This window comes from Mercenaria mercenaria, chromosome 8 (genome assembly GCF_021730395.1).
Source record: "Mercenaria mercenaria strain notata chromosome 8, MADL_Memer_1, whole genome shotgun sequence".
Lineage (NCBI taxonomy): Eukaryota > Metazoa > Mollusca > Bivalvia > Venerida > Veneridae > Mercenaria > Mercenaria mercenaria.
In genome coordinates this window covers 74,310,741-74,335,077 of record NC_069368.1, presented here as the reverse complement: position 1 = coordinate 74,335,077, position 24,337 = coordinate 74,310,741, and the positions used below count along the sequence as shown (strand labels likewise).

The 24,337-nt window shown below is 36.0% G+C and overlaps 2 protein-coding genes across 2 annotated transcripts; one reads left to right on the top strand and one right to left on the bottom strand.

Annotated features, from left to right (window-relative positions):
* The first annotated feature begins 231 nt into the window (after positions 1-231).
* LOC123566062 (uncharacterized) lies at positions 232-11,973 on the top strand. Its single transcript, XM_045359895.2, has 5 exons — positions 232-389; positions 1,784-1,969; positions 3,451-3,570; positions 5,994-6,075; positions 9,724-11,973. The coding sequence occupies exons 2-5, from the start codon at positions 1,808-1,810 to the stop codon at positions 11,361-11,363; spliced, it is 2,004 nt and encodes a 667-aa protein (XP_045215830.2). The 5' UTR covers positions 232-389; positions 1,784-1,807; the 3' UTR covers positions 11,364-11,973.
* A 4,479-nt stretch (positions 11,974-16,452) lies between these two features.
* Positions 16,453-23,262, bottom strand: LOC123565617 (uncharacterized). Its single transcript, XM_045359475.2, has 2 exons — positions 23,229-23,262; positions 16,453-21,161 (listed from the first exon to the last, which is right to left on the bottom strand). Exon 2 carries the CDS (start codon positions 21,157-21,159, stop codon positions 20,047-20,049), a length of 1,113 nt encoding a protein of 370 aa, XP_045215410.2. The 5' UTR covers positions 21,160-21,161; positions 23,229-23,262; the 3' UTR covers positions 16,453-20,046.
* Between the last annotated feature and the right edge of the window lie 1,075 nt (positions 23,263-24,337).

Sequence of the window (24,337 nt, the reverse complement as noted above, 5' to 3'; positions counted from 1 at the left end):
AACTTTAAGCTAAAGCATGAAATTTTTACCTCGCTTTGCTCGCATGTCTTCATTTAATATACAGTAGGCCCTACCTGAGTGAGTGAACATGTATCTATAGGCCTATTAGGAAACCAATTAAACTATAGGCCTATATCAGCAAAAGTACCAAAAGTTCACCCCCATAAAACTCAAAATCCTGGATCCGCTAATGTAATTCATCCGAGATGATTTGTACTTTTCTGTAGCTGAGGGGAGCGCCAACCCGGGTGTCAACAATCGCAAACTAAATACGCCCCAGGTTTTACGAAGGGGAGCAATCCAGTCTAGCTAACGCTGAGAATTATCTCCCGTGCAGAGTTACAGTTCTTGTGCAGGAAGAAAGAAAACAAAGAGTTGTCCCGATATAGGTAAATTTATCATTTACTGTTATTCATTTAGCTTTTTTTAGCATTTTTTCCCCGTGAAAGTTAAATTACATTGAACGGATCAATCTTGTCATTTATGTGTATTCCATTGTTATCCAGAAAGCTTAGATTTTGGGAAAAAAGAACAAAAGTTGCACCCAACATGGCGTACGAACGAAGGGAGACAATCCTGTCAAAAACTAAAAAACTTTAAAGAGACACTGACACTGTTCTTTGTTTCATATAAAATTTAGTCATTCCACCAATAATACTTGCTATGTTTTTACTTAGTTAGGCCAGTTTTCCACAAGATATCCATACTGGCATAATTCAAAGAAAAATTTAAGTTGACATTAAAACACAACTTGACATAATTTTATGATTGCATTTCACAAAAGCTGGTAATATGGCGTGGCCGGTAATATGGCGCAAATGGCGCAAATGACATCGCCATTGAAAATACATGTAAACTACCTGTTCGCGACAAATTTGCTGAATAAAAACACATTTAGGGAGGTACAAAACAGCAATTAAAGTATATGAATGGCCTGCCATGGAAATTTTAAGCAAGTGTTGATTGTACACTAAGCACATCTTTAGACTTTGGAACGACATTGATCGTATCCTTCTACTACAACAAAAACATGCATACCACTGTATTATACGTTGCAAATAGGTTTGGGTATATTGGAATTAATATTATGATTTGAACGTTGAATACTTAAATAGGATCCATGTTTTCAGGCAGAAATTTAAAATCTGATGAATAATTTTAATTCTGCAAATATTAAGCATGTATGCAAACTAATGTTAAGATGTTATTGTCGTGTTGTTTTACTGCGTCATTTTAGACACCATGTTGCATTATTTTAAACTACTCTAATCTTTTTATCACTTGAGATCACTCCTGTACTACTGATCCCTACTAGAATTAATTACTAAAAACACTTAAAGATATACATATCGTACGTGCCAGTACTGCAGTAACTAAAAACTGTTTCATATGACTTATATTACACATTGCACACGGCTACGCCCATGTGCGTCACTTTACCAGCAATGTAAACAGAGAGCAGGCGAGAGGGTGGCGAAATCTGATTTTGACTTGCTTGTCCGTTTTTGTCAATTGCTATTTTTTGCTTGTCCGTATGATAGTTATATAGTAAATTCTGGTCAAATTTCACTTGTCAGTACAAGCTTTGGGACAACCTGGGCAATACGGACAATTCAATTTGCCGCTCCTGCCACTTTTACTGAATAGCCACTTGACTAAAGCAGCCAGTCAGTTAACTTTCAAAATGGATAATTTGTTCTAATTTTAGCTTGTCTGAAGCAGCCAGAATGAGTTGCTTCCTTGTCTGACTGTAATACAGGTTTGGCTGTATTTCTTTTTCCAGTCTTGATTGAGATCAGTCATCTAGATGAGAGCATCTAAGATCTACATCTCCCTGAAACATGGAGAAACTGTTGTTAAAGAGCTCCATACACAATTTAAAGAAGGGCGGAACTGTGACCTAGAGATAAGGTTAAATAAAAAGCGGTTATATGTCCATAAATGTCTGATTGACACCTTCTTCATTAAGGTAAGAATTTCTGCTTCTTGCTGATATCAATTTTTTTTTAGCTCAACTATTCAAAGAATAGGGGAGCTATCCTACTCGCCCCGGCATTGGCGTGAGCGTCACACAAATGTTAAAGTTTGCGTACCACCCCAAATATTTTCAAAGTCCATTGAGATATTGCTTTTATATTTTGCATACTTGTTTACCATCATGACCCCAGTCTGTAAAAAAGAGGAGGCAACTCTGTCAAGCATTTTGACTGAATTATGGCCCCTTTTCGACTTAGAATAAATGTTAAAGTTTGCGTACCACCCCAAATATTTTCAAAGTCCATTGAGATATTGCTTTCATATTTTGCATACTTGTTTACCATCATGACCCCAGTCTGTGAAAAGGAGGAGGCAACTCTATCAAGCATTTTGACTGAATTATGGCCCCTTTTCGACTTAGAATAAATGTTAAAGTTTGCGTACCACCCCAAATACTTTCAAAGTCCATTGAGATATTGCTTTCATATTTTGCGTACTTGTTTACCATCATGACCCAAGTCTGTAAAAAGGAGGAGGCAACTCTATCAAGCATTTTGACTGAATTATGGCCCCTTTTCGACTTACAATAAATATTAAAGTTTGCGTACCACCCCAAATATTTTCAAAGTCCATTGAGATATTGCTTTCATATTTTGCATACTTGTTTACCATCATAACCCCAGTCTGTAAAAAGGAGGAGGCAACTCTATCAAGCATTTTGACTGAATTATGGCCCCTTTTCGACTTAGAATCTGCTTATAGTAATGTTAAAGTTTTACTCATTGCTTATATTATACTATCAAGCACTGAGAATAGTCGAGCGCGCTGTCCACTGACAGCTCTTGTTTATTTTTAAGTTGTGTTGAACTGAATATGTAAAAAAGGGGTTTATACATGTACTTTCTATCTAAAGTTTCTATACCTGTAAGTTTTCCATAAAGTCATTAGAACTTTAGTATCTATGTTTTTGAGATTTCTGGAAACAGTTATATTCTATAGAAGCAGTATTCTCATTTCATAAAGTAAACAGATTAAATTTAGTTCTTAATTTTCACTTAGATATTCTTTTTGCGCTTACTTTTGAATATTCATAGAATTCGACTTTTCAGATTGCAAATGTATGCATGATTTGTGCATTGTTGGTTAGTATGTGTAGGAATTGTTCAGACAGTGAAAATTTTGTACATTTCTGTGGTAATGTAAGCAAGTATTGTAATCTTCAAGTTAAGAATTTTGAGTTCTGGAACAGAACTTGATATACATGATTATGTAGATATTTACTGAGAGTATTAAGTGATAAACCTATTGTGTCAAAAAGTGTTATAAAAAGCAAATTTGTTTGGTACAAGAAAAGAAACTTGTATGAGTGCATGTTGAAAAAATAATTTGGAATCGATGATATCTATGTTTGTATTATCTCTGTAGTATTTAATGTGTGATCAATTACCAAAATGATGGGTATATATTTTACAGGCAGGTGCTGAACTTGAAGATGACAGGTTTTACATGGATCTTACACACTATACTCAGCCTGTGGTGGAGGCACTGATCGGATTAGTGTACACTGGGAATCTTTGTTGTTCTTTAGATCAGGTAAAAATACATATTAAAGCAGCTAGTTAAAGATTAACTGTTTTGAAAAGATAAAAGGTATGTGTCTAGCATTACAAGTAAGAAATGTTGGAATGTTAAGTTTGACTGTTTTAGCTTAGCAAAGCACAACATGTTCAAGCTTGGGGAGGTTGTCCGTCGTAAGTCTTTCACACTTTCCTTCAGATGACATCGCCCTCAAACTGTTAAGTGGAAATTGATAAAACATGGCATGCAGGTTCCTTGGATAACCCTTTCCTAACGTTTTTCAAACAATTTTACGTGGTTGCACAAGAGCTTTGAGCAACATTGACTAAATAGCTGCTCTAATTTGAAATAATTTCACAATTTTCCTTATGTGTTTCTAGTACGAAATATAAAAATATTCTCCTCATCAGGAAATAATTATGTCTCCCCCAGGAGACATATTGTTTTTGCCCTGTCCGTCCGTCCGTCCGTACGTCACACTTCATTTCCGAGCAATAACTGGAGAACCATTTGACCTAGAACCCTCAAACTTCATAGGGTTGTAGGGCTGCTGGAGTAGACGACCCCTATTGTTTTTGGGGTCACTCCATCAAAGTTCAAGGTCACAGGGGCCCGAACATTGGAAACCATTTCCGGTCAGTAACTTGAGAACCACTTGACCCAGAATGTTGAAACTTCATAGGATGATTGATCATGAAGAGTAGATGACTCCTATTGATTTTGGGGTCACTCCATCAAAGGTCAAGGTCACAGGGGCCTGAACATGGAAAACCATTTCCGATCAATAACTAGAGAACCACTTGACCCAGAATGTTGAAACTTCATAGGATGATTGTACATGCAAAGTAGATGACCCCTATCGATTTTGGGGTCACTCGATTTAAGGTCAAGGTCACAGGGGCCCGAACATTGAAAACCATTTCCGGTCAGTAACTTGAGAACCACTTGACCCAGAATGTTGAAACTTCATAGGATGATTGATCATGAAGAGTAGATGACTCCTATTGATTTTGGGGTCACTCTGTGAAAGGTCAAGGTCACAGGGGCCTGAACATGGAAAACCATTTCCGATCAATAACTAGAGAACCACTTGACCCAGAATGTTGAAACTTCATAGGATGATTGTACATGCAAAGTAGACGACCCCTATCTATTTTGGGGTCACTCCATTAAAGGTCAAGGTCACAGGGGCCTGAACATTGAAAACCATTTCCGGTCAGTAACTTGAGAACCACTTGACCCAGAATGTTGAAACTTAATAGGGTGATTGGTCATGCAGAGTAGATGACCCCTATTTATTTTTGGGTCACTCTGTGAAAGGTCAAGGTCACAGGGGCGTGAACATTGAAAACCATTTTCGGTCAGTAACTTAAGAACCACTTGACCCAGAATGATGAAACTTCATAGGATGATTGGTCATGCAGGGTAGATGACCCCTAACGATTTTAGGGTCACTCTGTTAAAGGTCAAGGCCACAGGGGCCTGAACATGGAAAACCATTTCCAGTCAATAACTTGAGAACCTCTCGACCCAGAATGTTGAAACTTCATATGATGATTGTTCATGCAGAGTAGATGACCCCTATTTATTTTGGGGTCACTCCATTAAAGGTCAAGGTCACAGAAGCCTGAACAGTGACTTGAGAACCACTAGGCCAAGAGTGTTGAAATTTAGCGGGATGATTGGACATGCCAAGTAGATGATCCCTATTGCAGCCAACCATCAGTGTCTCTTTAACTTTCGCTCCTGACCCCTATTGACTTCTTGCCTATAGGACTTTGCATTGGGGGAGACATGCACTTTTTTTACAAAAGCATTTTCTAGTTTTTCTGGAATGTGTTTTGGATGACATCTGTTAAGATTGTTGCAATTATTCTGATTCGTCAGGGAAAAAAAAGACATGGCCACATGTTTCCTTCAATCCAAAAAGTTGTACCTATAAAACTTCTTGTCAGAAACTGTTGATCAGCTTTTGAAAATCATGACCTTTTACAATAATTGTTCAGATAATAATTGGTCTTAAAACATTGTGATTTTCAGCTGATTTATAACCCTTGATTTGTCATATTTTACATGTTCTGACTAATTGATTCTTAATGGAGTCATGACCCTTGATTTGTTAAATTAGTTGATACGTGCTTCTTCTATACCACTGGTTGGAACGCCAGCAAACTTCACGGGAGTTACTGATGATGTTCTGACTATATCTTGCTGCCTGTAACATAACGGTACCATGAAATGGAATGAGAACGCATGTGTTTTGGTTAAAAAACAAGCTGTAGTTAATCATGAAATATTGTGAGAATACATCTAGATTGAGTATGTTGAAAATAAATGCCGCATTTTGTATTATGCAAATTGAGAAAAGCTGAAAATAAGTTTAAATTTGGGCGAAAACTGGTCCAGTTGTCCAGGTGTTTAATTGTTCTTTATTACAGGTAGAAAATGTGTATAAGGCTGCAACAGAACTTGGGTGTGTGGAAGCACAGACTGGTTGTAAAACATATCTCCAGGAAAATAGTAAGTATATGTCATGCCAAATTATAAATTTTGAAAATTAATTATCGGGAACATTTGAAGTAGTTTTCTCCTTACATTTAGGGTAAGGTTCATTGTAAGTGAAAGATAAATTCTTTGTTATTGTTAGCCGAGTGATTCAGTTTCATGGTTTAGTAATCAGCAACCTTTTTCTTCTGTAAGTATTTGTAACCAGTTACTGATTGTTTTTAACTGAACACCTGTTAATATTATAATATTTTAAATGTGTCATTTGTTCAGCCTATCAACAGTTATATTTAGCTCATATGTGAACAGAGTGCTCACTGCTCAAGGTGAGCTTTTTAGCTCAACTAGATGAAGTATATGGAAAGCTATCCGACTCGTCTTGATGTTAGCGTCAGCGTCCTTCCGGGTGGACACCAAGGTTAAAGTTTTGATGCACTTTCTCTTTTATGCTTGACTTTCCAAAGAAAAGTAGAGCTATTGCACTTGCCTCGCCATCACAATGGCTGGTGGTTTAAGTTTTTGATAAAGTCAAATATCTCCTGTACTATGAAAGTTATTGACTTGAAACTTAAAATAATTATTTACTATGAAAGTCTACACCAGGAATAAACAATCCTCATAACTCTGATTGAATTTTGACAGAGTTATACCCTTTTTAACTTAGAATTTTTAGCTCACCTGAGCACAAAGTGCTCAAGGTGAGCTTTTGTGATCAAGGTGAGCTTTTGTGATCGCCGTGTCTGTCGTCAACAATTTGACTGTTAACACTCTAGAGGTCACAATTTTAGCCCAATCTTAATGAAACTTGGTCAGAATGTTACCCTCAATAAAATCTTGGACGAGTTCGATATTGGGTCATCTGGGATCAAAAACTAGGTCACCAGGTCAAATCAAAGGAAAAGCTTGTTAACACTTTAGAGGTCACAATTTTGGTTCAATCTTTATGAAACTTGCTCAGATTGTTACCCTCAATAAAATCTTGGACATTCCAATATTGGGTCATCTGGGGTCAAAAACTAGGTCACCAGGTCAAATCAAAGGAAAAGCTTGTTAACACTCTAGAGGTCACAATTTTGGCCCACTCTAAATGAAACTGTCAGAATGTTACCCTCAATAAAATCTTGGACGAGTTCGATATTGGATCATCTTAGATAAAAAACTAGGTCACCAGGTCAAATCAAAGGAAAAGCTTGTTAACACTCTAGAGGCCACATTCATGGCTATATCTTCATTAATCTTGGTTAGAATCTACAAGTCTCTGGATGATCCTATCAGGTCAGGTGTAAATTTCTGGGTCACATTAGTGGTTCCAAAAACTTAGGTCAAAACAGTGGTCAAAAAATCACAAGGTCAAACAATGCTTATAACAATCTAGAGGCCACATTTATGATTGTATCTTCAGGAAACTTTGTCAGAATGTTAATCTTTATGATCTTTAGGTCAAGTTCGAATCTGGCTCATATGGGGTCAAAAACTAGGTCACTAGGTCAAATCAAAGGAAAAGCTAGTTAACACTTTAGAGGCTAGATTTACGACCATATCGTAATGAAACTTGGTCAGAATGTTAATCTTGATGATCTGATCTTTAGGTCCATAGGTCAGGTGAGCGATACAGGGCCTTCAGGGCTCTCTTGTTTGGTAAAAGTTTCTGATAAAAGTCAAATATTTCTGTTACTATCAAAACATTTGAGTTGAAACTTAAAATAAAGTCCACACCAGGAGGAATGATCCCCATAACTCTGATTTGAGTTTTGACTGAGTTATGCCCATTTTTAACTTAGATTTTATTTGGTGAAAGTTTTTACTAAAGTCAGATATCTCTGTTACTATCAAAACTTTGACTTGAAACTTTAAAAAGTTATTTACTAACAGAGTCTACACCAGGAGAAACAATCCACATAAGTCTGATTTAAATTTTGGCTGAGTTCTGCCCCTTTCTATACGCCTGTCTCTGAAAGAGCGGGGTGTGTTATGTGAACACCCATGGTGGGCGGACGGTGTCCAAAAGCATGTCCGCTCTCTAATTCGAACAGTTTTCATCCAATCTTCACCAAACATAGTGACAATATTTGTGGGCATAATATCTTGGCCTTAGTTCGATAACCAGCAAAATCGCCTATGGCAGTCTTGAGTTACGGCCCTTGAATTACTCAATATCTGCAAATTTAGCCTTCCGCCCTCATCCGTTTTCATCCGATTTTCACCAAAATGGTGACAGTGTTTGTGGGCATAATATCTCGGCCAAGTTCGATAACAACCATATCGCCCCAGGCACTCTTGGATTATGCCCCTTGAATTACTCAAAAAACAAATTTAGCCTTGTCCACTCTCTAAGTCGAACAGTTTTCATCCGATCATCCACAAACTTGCAGTGTTTGTTGGCATAATATCTCAGCCAAGTTTGATAACCAGCCAAATTGCCCCAGGCACTCTTGGATTATGGCCCTTGAATTACTCGAAATCTTGTCCGCTCTCTAAGTCGAACAGTTTTCATGCGATCTTTACCAAACTTGCTGACAAGATTTTTAAACTGAAGCCAAAAGCCTCTAAAATTCATGAGGCAAACAACTTTTAGATTTTGAGAAAAAGTTCTGAGCTCTAATCAGTCACATGAGACATGCTTCTTGGTTTTTCCTGTGCAGCCCATAACTTTGCCATCAGTTAAGAGATTTTAATATTGTTTATCACAGACAACTTGTCTTGCACAACAGCCAGACCCCCAGCTCAAAGATCAAGGTCACACTTGGAGGTCAAAGGTCAATAAGTTTTTTTCTCTGTCTGATCCATAACATAAGGGTTATAAAAATTCAACCCAACATTTACCCAGGTAGTACATATCAGTTAACACTTCCATTCCAGTGAAGCAGTATGGGGGTATGCACTTTTCAGAAGTTGTCTCTTGTTATTTTTAGTATAATGCAGATTTTAACAGTCAGCTATGTGTGATATTCCATATAATTTTTTGTATTCTTTATATTCTTGTCTGTTTGCATGGCTGAGTGGTTAAGGTCACTGAGTTTAAATCACATGCCCCTCATTGATGTGGGTTCAGGTCTCACTCAGGATATTGAATTCTTCATGTGAGGAAGCCATTCAGCTGGTTGATGGTTCTACCCATGCGCCTGCCTTGTGATGAAATAATGAAGGAGCATCTGGGGTCTTCCTCCATAATCAAAGCTGGAAAGTTGCCATCTATCACCTGTAATTGTGTCAGTGCAATGTTAGACCAAACAAAATAAATAACTTAATCGTCAATTTGCCAGCTGTTTGATATTACCAGGATGTATTCACAGCAGTAGACCAATCTATATGATAAGAAGTAGGTGCAGCAAATTACTTAAGGTGATTGTGGCTGTGAGTTTCAAGGGCTGAAGCAACTAACTCTTAAACACATGCATATAACTGCTGTGGGTTTGAGTTGTGCTTTTAACTTCTGTGTGCAGAAACCATACTGTTTATGTGGCCTTAGTCATACCCAGAAACTTAGCCTTCCCTGAAGTGATGCCTAGGGGAAAAGCTAGGGTCTTCTGTCAAAATAATTATTATTTATTATTTTATATAGCTGAAAAAATATATAAAATTTTACTTTTGTTAAACAATATGCTAGCATCAACAAACAAAATGTATAAGCAACTTCAACTTATATTACTTCCATACTTTCAGGTATACCAACTTTTACAGCTCCAGTAGCTCCAGCAAGTGTAGATCCATTTCCATCTTCCTTTGAACTCCCTGAAGAGCCTGATCCTCATGTTATAATTAAAACAGAACCTGTTGATGACTTTGGAGACATAAATACTGCAACTTTTGATGAACCCAGTAAGACTGAAAAGGACTACAGAAGTACTATAGCAGTTCCAGTTTCAAGCCACACTTTGGGAGTCAGGCAGCCAGCATATCAATACACACTTGACAGTTCAGTAGGCGAAAGAAATTTTCAACAAAATGCTTCATATAATATCAGTAATGCAAAACTATATCCTGCTCTACCTGCCCCGAAAAGTAAAAAAACTTCCCCAAACAGTAAGAATATTGAATATGTTTTTCCAAAAAACACAGATAACAAGTTGCCAATTGAGGCCAAAGCAGGCACTGGAAAAAGAAAAAGGGGAAGACCAGCAAAGGCGGTTCATCTGGAAAAAGACATTGTGGACAAAATTAGAAGTTTTTCAGGTCAGGATTTGGAGAAAGAGAAGAACCCAAAAGTGGGAATCAAATTGAATAGAGTCATACCAGATAAACATAATTTTTCCACAACAACAGAGGAATTATCAGTGGATAAGATCACTGAAAAGGCAGGAAATAAAGGAAACCTTGTGGAATATAAAACAAAAAGTGGAACAGTGTATTACAAATATGCAGATCCAAGTAGTTTATCAAATGATGAGTTTTCAGTTGATTCAGAAGAAAAAGATGATGTAAGTTATGATAAAGAATACAGTAAAGTAAAAAATGCCAAATCAACAGCTTCAAGTGGGTCTAGTACAAATATACTTGATGTGTCATATTCTAGAAATGAAGCAAGAGAAAGTTCTGAATCTGAAGGACAGACTGTGCTGGAAAGGTGGATGGAGAGTGTTTCAACTATTGTAAAAGTGGAAAATGAAGCTGATCAACCTACTAGTGCAGTAGAAGATGAAATTGAGGCTCAGAAAAATGAACAGATGTTTAGTTTAGGTTTAACAAAAAAGGTTGATAAAAATTCTTCTTACAAAGAAGAAAATGTTACAGAAAAGTCTGGAAAGAGAAGACTCCGAGCTAGGAAAAAAGTAGATTACAACAGAATCAGTGCAGAACAAAGTGACTTAGACGAAAGTAGTGATTATGATCCTTTAGAAGTTGTTGTTGTAAAGAAAAAATTCAAATCTCACACACCAGTCAAGGGAAGAAATTTGAAAATTGATTCTGAAAGCCTGGTAACTATTGATCCTCAAAGGATCACAAACTTAGGCACAAAGAAACCATCTGAAGGCAGTACAACAATAGCTGTTAGACAAGATGCTAAAAATATAGATTATGACAGTGACAGTGGCGCTGAGGGGACAGCTTATTTCCCTCCAGCAGGTTCTGTCCCGCATGGGGTTAATTCTCGATATGCTCAGGGAACGTACATGAAAGTGAAATATGTAACCGAATCCATAAAAGATTCACGTGGCAATATAACAGTGGTGACAAAACCTGTTCCAGTGCGACCAAGGCAGTTTGGAATTGATGAACGACTTATGAATAGACCTGCTGTATATGTTTGTCATCCAACTGCTCCTGTTGTGAAGCCAGTTGTTCGTAAACCAAAACTTTGCTAGTCTACTAGTGTTATTGTTTGACTCTCAGAACTTTTCAAATGAATTTGTTTAAATTAGTTATTATACAAATAATATTCATCTTTCAAAATGCATAAAACCTTTTGCCCCTAGAAGGTGGTATATACATGTAGTAGTCACACTCTGTGTTTGTTTGTCAGTCCATCAGAAACCCATGTCTCAAAAACAGTTGAAGGGATTCAAATGAAACTGTATACATACAAATGTTTAGAAATTAGTATGTTGAGAAGTTGTGTCTTTGAAGAGTCAAGTCAGTACCTCCAAGGTCAAGGTCACAGGCAAGGTCACTTGGGTTATTTATGTTTAAGTTATAACTTTCAAACAATTTAAGGGATCAAAATAAATTTTACACAAATGTTAAGCATCATATTTAAAAGTATGCAAGACTCCATACCGTCAAGTTCATTGGCAAACGACAGTATAGTGATCTCTAGAAAGTTTTCAGCATATTGAAGGGAAACTGGATTAAGATTACATGTGTGCTTTGGACCATTCTCTAGGGTTCCATTGAAGCTTTACACAAATGTGAAGCATCATTATAAGATGTGACACATGCAAGGGTAAGCTCATTCTCACAGGCAATGACAGCATGATTTTTTAAGTCTCGATAATTCTGATATAATAAGTAGATTAGTCCTACAATTCAAAGGTCAATAGACGTACACCATTGGATAAATGTTCTTTTCTACAGCAATTTTGAAAAAGTTTTTTTGAGATTAAAGTACTTTAAACTTTCTCAACACTTAGTTTAACCATCATCATGGCCAGTTAGAAAAAGTATCAATATCTCGTCAGGATTTGGGCTGAATTATTGCCCCATTTTTGACTTTAGAAATCAGGTGTTAGTTTTTAGTAGCAGTTATATTTTGACAATGTTTTTTGATGTACGCTTCACAAACTATATACATGTGATACATACCCTGTCCTATGTGAAATAAGCAAACATAAATCCACAAGATTTTGCTAATTTAAAAGTGTCCCTTTTTAGACTATGAAATCGGGGACAATATTTGACCAGTCCAAAATCTTGAGCAACGTTACTTTTGAATAAAACCTTTGAAACCTTTCACAACACTTGTTTAAAAAAAACAAAATGTCCAGTTAATAGCCAATGAGCAAAACTCATCAAGAATTGACTGAGATTATGGCCCTCCTTTCGACATTGAAGCTCATGGTAAGTTTTCATTACTTGTAAATATTTTGACAAAGCTTTTTGAGTAATAAACTATAGAAACTTACAACACTTGAGTTACTCATCACCATTGTCCCAGTTATAGGCAAGAGTACATAACTCCATCAAGGATTTTGGCTTAATTATGGCCCTTTTTGACTTAGAAATCTGGTTAATATTTCGTACCAGTTCATATTTTGACAAAGTCTTTTGAGATAAAGCTTTGAAACTTTCAACATCTGTTTACCATCACCATGTCCAGTTATAGGCAAGAGTACATAACTCCATCAAGGATTTTTTGGGTGAATTATGCCCTTTTTGACTGAGAAATCTTGGTTAAGTTTTTCGTACCAGTTCATATTTTTTGTAAAGTGTTTGACTCATGGCTTTGAAATTTTTATCACTTGTTTAGTATAATATTCTCTATCTGTAGGAAAGAGAACATAACTCTGTCATCTATTTTGGCTGAATTATGGCCCATTTTTGGACTTTGAAATTGTTCTGCTCCCATACAAGTCCATGTTTTGTCAAAACTATTTGACATATGGCTTTTAAACTTTGAACACTTGTTTATCATTATGATTTCATCTGTAGGCAAGAGTACATAACTATTTTACTGAATTATGGCCCTTTTTGGACTTTGAAATTGGCTCATATATGCCATTTAGTGCAAGACTTATCGAAATCAAAGTAATACAGGAACATTGTTTGTCCAATCTATTTATTTCTTTTGTCTGAATATCCGTGGAAATATTTTGACACCATTCTTCAATCAATACTTCGAATAGTCGAGCGCGCTGTCATCAGACAGCTCTTGTTGGTTCAAATTGTACATTAACTGAAATTACTGCTTTATATAATACATGTATGTGTTATTATGTTCATACAATTTAAAGTGTACAATTTATGATCATAGAAATTGTAAATAAAATAGTGTGTTCTTTTTATCATGCAGGAATGTAATTTGTAAATAGATGGTTTTATGTCTTGCATTTTACAATTGTTACTTGTATATCTGGTATATACAGTCAAAGCTGTACTTAGTATACTAAAACCATGATTAGGACAGCTAGAAAGTAGTATTTATTTCAGATGATCTGCGTTAGTGTAGAATGAAAAATAAATAAAACAAAATAATTACTCTGCATTCATTTTATTCAGAAACTTGTACAACAAGAAAAAAAAAAACTTTCAGCAGATGTTAGTTGGATTTTAGTGCAAAGTTTAAGATTTTCTGTACATATGTGTTTTTTTGATGTGCGTTTCCACAAACTAAATATACATGTAGAACAATACATGGTAATATGTCGGAAAATAAGACTCAAACATAAAATTGACAACTTTTTAATTTAAAGGTGTTTATCATTCATTTACTGGTACTGATGATAAACCCGGACAGATGATAAAGTCGACCAACTTGGAAATATTCGATTGCAATCGGTTATTTATAAAATTGAACACACCATTTAATAGTTTCCATTTACAACACCAACTGGTGTAAACAAAAACAAAATTGGTAAATATTCAGTATAAATAAATGACTTACATTTATTTGTATAAAAAATATTTATCCAAAATAACTGGGGAGGAGGGTGTTTTTTTGCACATGCTCACTGTCGAAACATGAAGGCCTGAAATTTGGTAAGTTTTCATTACTTGATAAGGAATGACTGTTGCAGCTTTTTTGGGGAAAGTTTCAATATAATAATACCAAAAAAAAATTGTAAATGACAAAGTGTTCGAATTTATCATCAGTCAACGTTCATACAGTCCCCATTTTACATACCCCTTTCAGGGCCTCACTTCGTGTGAGTTTGCTTACTAAATATAAACTTGAATTATGTAATGTTTTCAGCAAAGGTTAAGCTTTATTTTGATACCGACCATTGATTACAATTTGCAGAAATAAAAAAGTTACAGGGAAAAAACCTCATTTTCTGTTCGGGTTTATCATCAGTACCAGTATAGTTGAGACTGTAGACACATTCAAGTTGCCATAGTGGCTATTTTCTGCAAAGCTTCATTTAATAACTTTATACTAATTTGTTTTAGCTCGATTGTGATAAAAGCTTCAAGCTTATTAGAACCATTCTCGAGTCCGCTTCTTGGAAAAACCAGTACTGGTACTGATGTCATATGAGAAGTAATGGTCGTGACTCAAGTGGGGCTCGAACCCACATTCCCTGGATTGAGCAGCTGACACCTTATCCACTAAACCACAAATTATTTAAACAGCAGATGGAAAATAATATATAATATATTACTTGGGAAATATATTTTTAGGTCACTTGTCACGTAGTGACAAGGTGAGCTTTTGTGATCACCCTTCGTCCATTGTCCATCCATTCACAATTTCTTGTGAACATGATAGAGACCACATTTTGCAATTGATTTTATCAAACTTGCACACAACTTGTATAGGCATCATATCTTGGTTCCTTTTGAGAACTGGCCAGATCCAATTATTGGTTCCAGGGTTATGGCCCTTTAAAGGGCCAAATTTTGCTGTTTTGGCTTTCGTAGCCATATAGACACTTCATTTATGGTTTGATTTGATACAAACTTGCAAAATATTTTTAACAACAATTGGATTTTATGATGAATCTGTCAGATCCAATCATAGGTTCTGGAGTTACAGCCCCTGATTGACCTCTGAAAGAGCCAAAATTTATTAGTTTTACCTTGTGAACACGATAGAAGTGACATTTTACATTCAATTTTAACCACACTTACACACAACTTAAGTCACAATAAGATCTCAGTTCCTTTCGAACACCAGCTAGATTCCATCATGGGTTCTAGAGTTATTGCTCCTGAAAGGGGCAAAATTTTCTAGTTTTGCCCTTTCAGCTATATACAGGTTTCATTTATGCTTTGAATTGATACAAACTTGTACAGAGTGTTTATCTTGATAAGCTCTAGGCCAAGTTCGTAACTGGGTCATGTGGGGTCAAAACCTAGGTCACCAGGTCAAATCAAAGGAAAAGCTTTTTAACACCTATGACCCTATCTTCATTAAACTTGGCCAGAATGTTTATCTTGATGATTACTATGCAAAGTTCAAAACTGGACTATATGGGGTCAAAAACTAGGTCATCTGGTCAAATCAAAGGAAAAGCTTGTTTACATTTTTGAGGCAACATTTATGACCCTATCTTCATGAAACTTGGTCAGAATGTTAATCTTGATGATTCCTAGGCCAAGTTTGAAACTGGGTCATGTGGGGTCAAAAACTAGGTCACCTGCTCAGATCAAAGGAAAAACTTGTTAACACTCTAGAGGCCATATTTATGATCCTGTCTTCATGAAACTTGGTCAGAATGTTTATCTTGATGATTCCTCGGCCAAGTTTGAAACTGGGTCATGTGGGATCAATAACTAGATCACCACTCAAATCAAAGGAAAAGCTAGTTAACACTGTAAATGCCACATTTATGACCCTATCTTCATGAAACTTGGTCAGAATGTTTATCTCTATGATTCAAAGGGTAAGTTTTAATCTGGGTGATGTGGATTCAAAAACTAAGTCACTTGCACAAATCAAAGGAAAAGCTTGTTAATACTCTACAGGCCACATTTATGACTCTATCTTCATGAAACGTGGTCAGAATGTTTATCTTGATGATCCCTAGGCCAAGTTTGAAACTAGGTCATTGAGGGTCAAAACTAGGTCACCCACTCAAATCAAAAGAACGCGTATTTAACAGGTGAATGATATAGGGTCATCATGACCCTCTTGTTTCTTATATTTTTTCTAAGAAATAACTGCAGCTGCTGCACGACATTGATGTTACTTGATTTTCTGATACAGAACCCTTTTCGAGAACAGTGTTTTCTCCCCCTTCTTGTTCTTTATTAATAATATATTTTATATAAATATGTAATACAGGATAGGATTTAATGGAGATGTAGACAATAGACCAAATGCACAATGCAAGAATCTTTGTCCAAGAATCACAACTCTTTCTTGAATATTTTATCTATTTCTGCTTTTGTACATACTGGTTACATTATATTGTCAGTATAATAAACTTGAAATAATACTTAGTGCTAAATAGTGATAGATACTTAAAAAACATCATTTATCTGCAGTAATAAATTAATTATTTTCCCTTTCAATGTTTATATTTATTTCTGTCCTATACTGTATACATATGTACATGCACTACAGAATCTAGGACAAAAAATATGCCTGAGTAAACAATAACGCCCTTTTTATTCAAAATAAACCCAAACTTAACAATATAGCTTTAAATGAACAACCCACAGTGATATAACTTTATATCCAAAATATCTAAAATTTAATATACATTAAATCTTTAAATAAACAACCACATTTACATACATAAAGTTTTCTTATGTCCGACCCCACTGTCTATTGTTTTCTCAACCTTTTCAATGCAGCTCTACCATGGTCAGACTCTTAAAACAACTCTCTTGGATTGTTGTACATAGTCTTCTTGGATAACAAAAAATTTGAAAATGTCTGAATGCGACTGATTGTCGTACCTCGGAAGGCTGAATACATGCATGAGTAGTTGCTATTTTTGTCAGTTTTTTGCTCGACTATCCGCACTATCAGTGTGTCGGTATTCGCGTTGTGCACATCACAAAAAGTTACATGTTAGCAGTAACACTTTCGAACTGGACACGTCCTCATCTTCATTAGAAGAACTCACATGATAAGTTACATAATTCTAGCTTGCATTTTAGAAGAATCTTGTCCATTTTTCTCTTAGAAAGTTTCGCATGTAAGCAGATTTCTAAGGAACTGAATTGATCAGGTCGGATATCCGGGCACTTCAGCGTATCGCGTTGCGTAGCAACAAGCGGAGGTGACAGCAAACGCTAAATTGTAATTGAAAAGCGTTTCATGTTTCACTATTGCTGGTTGTTTTTCTTTGCTTAAAGTAAAATTTTGGGCAATATTAATAAGTCAGTGAATTTTTAATGTAGCATGATGTTCCAGAAATCACTCCCGAGAAAGAAACCTTTCTTTTTTAGGTTTCAGACGTGATATTCATCATTGATCCGTGTAAGCTGCAAGGTCTCATATTTGTGACGGACTGGATGAAAATTATAATTTAAAAAATCGGAGGTCTTTTTAAAGTAAATAAAACAGAAAATCTATTTCATCTAATTAGGTTTCTCCATTCGTTTCACTTTTCTCGTTCTATTTAGTAGCCTGCCATTAAAATAGTTATGAAAGCCAGATAGCTTATACTGTGGTGTCAAAAGTGATTCAGTCACTCCAAATTTAATCAAATCAACACCTCTTACCTAAATTCTCATTCGTATGAAATTTAATGAGAGGTGTCATAATTTAAAGCTTAATAGCACATTATGCGTAAATACTGGAGAAGGGATTTTTTTTCTCCCTCGAAGGGTATCAGGATCACAATAGCATTTATAACACAAAGCGGTTTTTTATATGTTACAATTGTTTTAAATGTAATATGACATCTAGAGCTACTGTGTTACACGCGGAGATAAAACGATATATATAATAACTGCATGCTAGTTTCTTTTTTACGAAAAGCCAGGACGTATCAATAAATTGATGACTTCCAATTACGAAAATACTAAAAAAAATACTGATCTCTGTTTTGTCAATTATTTAAAACTGAGAACGATAATTTGCACGCTTTGTCTAGAATAATGTTAGTCATATCTTGTAGTTTTCAATGTCCATTTTTTGTTTGTTAATTGTTAGACTGTCACAATTGACTGCTTCCACATACCACAAAATTAAAGCATTCATTCCAGTCATAAATCACTATGCAAACCAATCAGTATGTGGTATATTGATGAAAATCAGTTTTGACCAGTTCCTAATGACTATCACTTTTTAATAGATTGATTTCCTGTTTGTTTTATCCCTCTGATGTACCCCTTCGGGGCCTTATGGTAATTTCCTGTCTTATCTGTTTGATGTATGCCTTCAGGGTCTTATGATATTTGGAAGATGCACATTATTGTTATTTGTGTGTCAATTGACAAAGGGATTAATAGAGCTACTACATAAAAAACTTTAACCAATACACATGCCCGAACATTTAGTTCATTTGAAACTTTAAAATTAATTCACCAAACTATTTTTTGGCTGGAAGGACATTTCTTCAAAAAAAAAAAAATGTCTGCAATAAGATTACATATAGAATAAAGTATAAGTTTTCAACTTTATTTAAATGACTTTCATACTTAATGTACTTCGACATTATAGCATTTTACATTAACTAAATAAAATATATCGCACAAAGTACATTTCAGAAAATGGCAACAATATAATTATTTCAGAGCATTAAAACATTTAGAAAATCAGCTTATTTAAAAAAGACATAAAAATATCAGAAAATTAATTTACTGTTTATTTGATCTGTTCTTTCTTAAAAAGAAAAAAAAATCAAGACACTTGAAAGAGATGAAAGAAACAACTGCTACGATTTCAAGCAAAGAAGTTGAATAAAAAAAATGTTTTGTTCTCAGATATTTAGTTTTCCAGACCGTTTTAAAATGCCACAAAATCAATTATCACAAAAACCCTACTTTTTTTGAAAAATATATAGATTGTAGAATCTACCATAGCGTAAGGACTGCAGATGATAAAAAAGATGACTCTTGATTTGTTTCATTTGAGAATTAAAACATCACAACCCACACCGCTAGTTAATTCGCTACGAATTGCGAGGTCCTGCTTTCACCTCCAAGGTAATTTGCATAATCGATTGCTCCGGATGTGACGTCACGCCGACCTGATCAATGCTTTCAAATTCTTATAAAAGTCTTCGGACATCATGAAATAACCATTTTGTACAAGGTTTTATATCTGGGCTTACAGTTTATAAAATTATAATGCGCCTTTTTTAACTGAAATTTGTTAAAGCTTTTGTATGTAGTAGGTTCTCATTTAGCTTAGTACGGTGTCATTTGACAGCTCTTGTTGTATTCATAACTTTATCATGACATCACAGTACATTAGGGGTTCTAACTGACCAATCAGAGAGCTGCATTTTCGAGTACCTGCCAGTTTCCACTTGGGTATAAACGAAGTATATTTACAATGAACATATAGTGACTTAAGCAATTAATATCACACTATCGTAGAAATCAAATTAAGATTTTTCACTGCATATGCTCCAGATAATGCTACAAACAACAAAACTTTGAAGTTTCATCAAAATATCATATCGATTTAATACCTTTATTTTTGTTAAAATTTTGAGATTTTACACAGGGAGTCTATGATAAAGTCCGAGTAAAATGTAATCAATACCCAAGTGAAATTAGTATCATTCCACAACGTTTTGGACATGTTAAAATTATGAATACGAGACTACTGCTGCTGAACTACTGCTATCGGGGTGTCATTAATGCAAGTCAGTCGCACTTCACGGTTAAAAAATGTCTTTAGATAGTATTATTTAGGCATAATGGGTATATACTATCAAGGGACTGAAATATGCATCCCAGACTTATTAATAGTACTATTTGTATCTACACAGAATTTCTATGAATAATGTTTGGACCATTTTCCTCATACTCTCGTTTCGTTATCCACATTGCTTTATAATTGCTCATTGACGCCAGGATTGACATTCCAATCCAAACAGTGTTTATCCGCTCGGGCGGCGCTCGTACATTCACATTCAAAGATTTCGGTAAAATAACATCCAGCTCATGCTTCAATCTCTCCACAAATCCTGGAAATTTCGTGTTTCCGCCAGACAGAACTATATTTTCACACAAAGATTTACGGAGGTCTATATCCCCGTTCATGATCACTTTCCGGATAAGAGTTGCCGGAGCCTCGTGTTCGAGACCGAACAGAGACGGTTGGAACATCGGCTCGACGCATTTAAACCTAGCCTCGTCCAAGGTCACTGTCTGGCCGTCCGGCAGTTTATAGGTTTCTGCAATTTCTTCTACAGTCTTTGATTTTTCCTTTTCATAATCTTTGGACACATAACAAAGTTTTTCTTTGATATCTTTGACGGTGAACACATCTTTAGCACATGGTGACAGGCTATGATATCCTCTCTCTGACAGACATGTAGAAACAAGTTCAGTTACATCCAAACCGCCGAAGTCTATACGCTTGACACTCTCCGGTACAGGAAAACCCTCGAAAATGGAATAAACGGAGGTCACTGCATCCCCTGAAGAGAAGACTAATCCAGACACCGATCCATGAGCATACATGGAAAACACAGGATCTGGAGCGGTATATAGTGACGAAAAGTTAAACTTTTCAAACATAATTTGGGCAATTCCTTCTCTGTTGGAGCCTGGATTTAATGGAACTTCTGAAACAAAGACGGGTTTTCCAGCTGGGGAGCAATGAAGCTGATTGTGAAAAATGTAATTCCATATTGTTTCCATATCATCCCAGTTTTGAATGATACCACGTGACATTGGGCACTTGATGGTTAGAACATCGCGTTTACTCTGTGCCGCATCACCTATGAAATAGTCCGTATTTGACTCCAAGCTGCCAACAATGTTTGGTATGACGCATCGCGGGGCGTCATCGCCAGCAAAACCCGCCTTGATTTTACCACAACCGTTATCTATAACAATGCCTGTGTCTTCTTCATCGCCCGACGACATTTCTAAAAATATATTTATATATTTCATTACGGCCTTCCTGTTAAATTCTACAACTAGCTGTATCAACGCCGTATGCATTTTTTCTTCAAGAATTTCTTAAACAATTATATATCTCGCTATGCATCTATTAATACTTCTAACCTGTGAACAAAATTAGTCATTGTCTTGATAGAAGTTGGATATGTCTGCCAGCAATAGTCAATATACAGTTTGCAAGTATGATATCAGGCAAAGGTGAGAAAGGAAACTATTTAGTCAATTAACGTCACATAACGCGAGTACAAAATGATTTTGTTTTGTACGTAGTCAACTTTAGCAAGGTTTTACTGCCGAACAGAATAAAGGTTTCACCCTTCTTCTCCGCCTACAAAAGCAGGTATATCATTCCTTACTCAAGTTATGTAGCTGAAAAAGTTTTCATATTACATAAGTATTTGATCAGAAAGAGAATTTGTTTGGGCGTGACCTGTCACCAACGTTAATTGAAAAACGCGAATGACCTTGAATTGTCTGCCCCATGTAACACGGACGAATTTTCAATAAAGGAAATAGTTTGTTTTAGGAAAAATAACACCGTGTTATCAAAAATAAGGACAATATTGAACATACTAATCGCAGGCTAGCCAGGATTTACTGGACAGGGGTGCGAATACTAGCGTGAAATGGCGGATGGGGTGTCCCCCTCCTGCAGGTGCTATTAGGGCCTCTCCAAGATTTTTTTTAAAAGACTTGAGCGTTTTTCGTGCAGTTTGACATAATATTGTATCGGAGGACTTGTTGAATTAGGACTTGAAATCGGTTTGTCTTAGAAACCAATAAGCATGAAAATTTCAAATATTTCTCAGGTGCGGATAACCACCTGTAAAGTCGAACCTCCCCTTGTTTGCGTCATAAAAATGTCACAACGTATGTATATATATTTAAATGAAATGGGCACTACTAGTATGCATGTTATTCTGAGCAATATGTTTAAGATATTCATGTAAATAATCCGCTTGCACTGCTTATCTATCATGCGAAATCCCTTTACATGATCGGGACTGCTTGGGATGCTCGTCTACAATACACTCCTGTAACAAATCGCCTGACGGCATATTATCGTCAGGGCAGAGTTCCATCGTCGGAATGTACCAAAGTTGGATGCTGGGTCAAGGATTTGGGTTTAGTGGTGGGGTGGGGGGGGGGGTTAGTCACTACAGGAATCGGGGGTATATCGACTCGGAAAATTCTGATTGTTGGCATGATACCTCAATTGGTGCGATCTGACTTATATTTGAGCATGAATGCAGGAATATTTGAGACAATTTAGTCTTTTAAATTTGTAATTTTTCAAAAACAAAGCAGTAAGTGGATAGATAATGTCTATACACTACATCAGTAATTATAAATACTATTTATTTAAAGTTTTTCAAGCAAAGTGAGCAGAAAGTTTGACTAAAATGACTGATAACTCAACTGTAGGCTATCAAAAGTGTACATTCGCCAGATTTGAGGTAGGGGCGGTGGGGGCAGGTAACGACACAACCCCTTGGATCGTCTCTTGTATAGTACATGTATATTATTGTATGCACCCAATTTTCAAATTTCTACCTCAGTTTAAATACCACTGATGTTTGTAAAGTAATAACTATTTTGCATGCAGCCTATTGCAAATGCGACAACTCACAAAGTAATTATCCATATGTATACACGTTGGCGAGCGAAACGAAAAAGAAGACAGAAAAGAGACAAAAATGGCATAAGAAGTATATATGTTAGTGGAATAAAGTTTGCTAGCCTTGCCGAAAAAGCACTTGTCGCCGCTACCCCCACCCCCTCTGAATATGCCCTTAGACTAGTCGTACCATACCATATTTCAATAATCACCGCCCTCCAGGGGCGGCGTCAAAAGCAACTAGCAACCGGGTTATAAGATTGCATCACAACAAGACAACAACAATAGTACTAGTAGATCACCGCTAGCAAATACGTATCAAGCAGTCCATAATAATTAATATGTATTTGGTTATAGTAAACTGAAAATACTAATAGTGAAAATATTAATAAAATATGGATGAAAAAAGTCTTACCCGCAGCATAAATTACCTGAACGGGCGTATATACTTATATTACAGTTACGGTTATGTGATTATCCGGGTCAGTATCGATTTGGTTTACTGCGCTGTGCACTATGGTGTACCATTTGGGTCGAAAGGCGCATATTTTAAAATATACGTGCACGTATAAAAATATATGGATGCACGCGTAAATGTATACGTCTTCCTGTATATTTTATACGTGTACGCGTAAAATATGTAGATGCACGCTTATATGTACGTGCGCGTTTACTATATATACGTCCATTTGTAATTACGCGTGCACGAATAAATTTACGCGTACACGTTCATATATGCGTGCATGCGTATGTATACGTGCACCTATAATTACGCGTGCACCTATAAATTATACATCTACATATATATTTACGCGTACACTGGTAAATATATAGGTGTACGCCTATATTCAAGTGCGACTAGAATGTGCGTGCACGCGTAAATATATATGTCCACGTGTATATTTTCATACTTACACACGTAAATATGTAGATGCGTGCATATATCGACGTACACGCGTAAATTTATGAGTGCACGCGCAATAATAAGTGCACGGATATATACACGCACACAACTATATAAGCGTACACTTACATAATTAAGCGTGCACGCATATTTTTATATGTGCACATATATTTTGAAATGTGCATGCACGTATAAAGCAGACTTTCGACCCAAATGGTTCACCATAGGTGCAAGCGTAATTATGGGTGCACGTATATATATTATATACCAGGGATTCTTCTAGATAGGAGGGTCTTCTGCATCTTGTTAGGTCTTCCGAGAGATTTTTCAAGTGGCAGACTCGGCCGGCATCTAGGTAGAACCAACTACCTTCCGAAAGCCGACTGGATGACTCCCTCACATGAAACATTCTACACCAAAGTGAGGTTTCGAACCAAGTGATTCAAAGTCAGCGACCTTAACACACATTAGTGTATATTTACTACATACTTTGTACGAAAAAAGCTTTCATTTTCGTTTATTACAAACATGTACCTTACTTCTAAAAAAATAACAAAACTGCATTAACCAAAGCCAAATCACCAGGAGCAGGCACTATGTATTATATATATATATAATAT

Excerpts from the sequence above, each read along its gene's own strand:
- LOC123565617 (XM_045359475.2), bottom strand. The coding sequence starts at position 21,159 with ATGTCGTCGGGCGATGAAGAAGACACAGGCATTGTTATAGATAACGGT.
- LOC123566062 (XM_045359895.2), top strand. The coding sequence starts at position 1,808 with ATGAGAGCATCTAAGATCTACATCTCCCTGAAACATGGAGAAACTGTT. Across the intron at positions 3,571-5,993 it reads TTTGTTGTTCTTTAGATCAG|GTAGAAAATGTGTATAAGGC; the intron begins GTAAAAATACAT and ends TCTTTATTACAG. Across the intron at positions 6,076-9,723 it reads AACATATCTCCAGGAAAATA|GTATACCAACTTTTACAGCT; the intron begins GTAAGTATATGT and ends CCATACTTTCAG.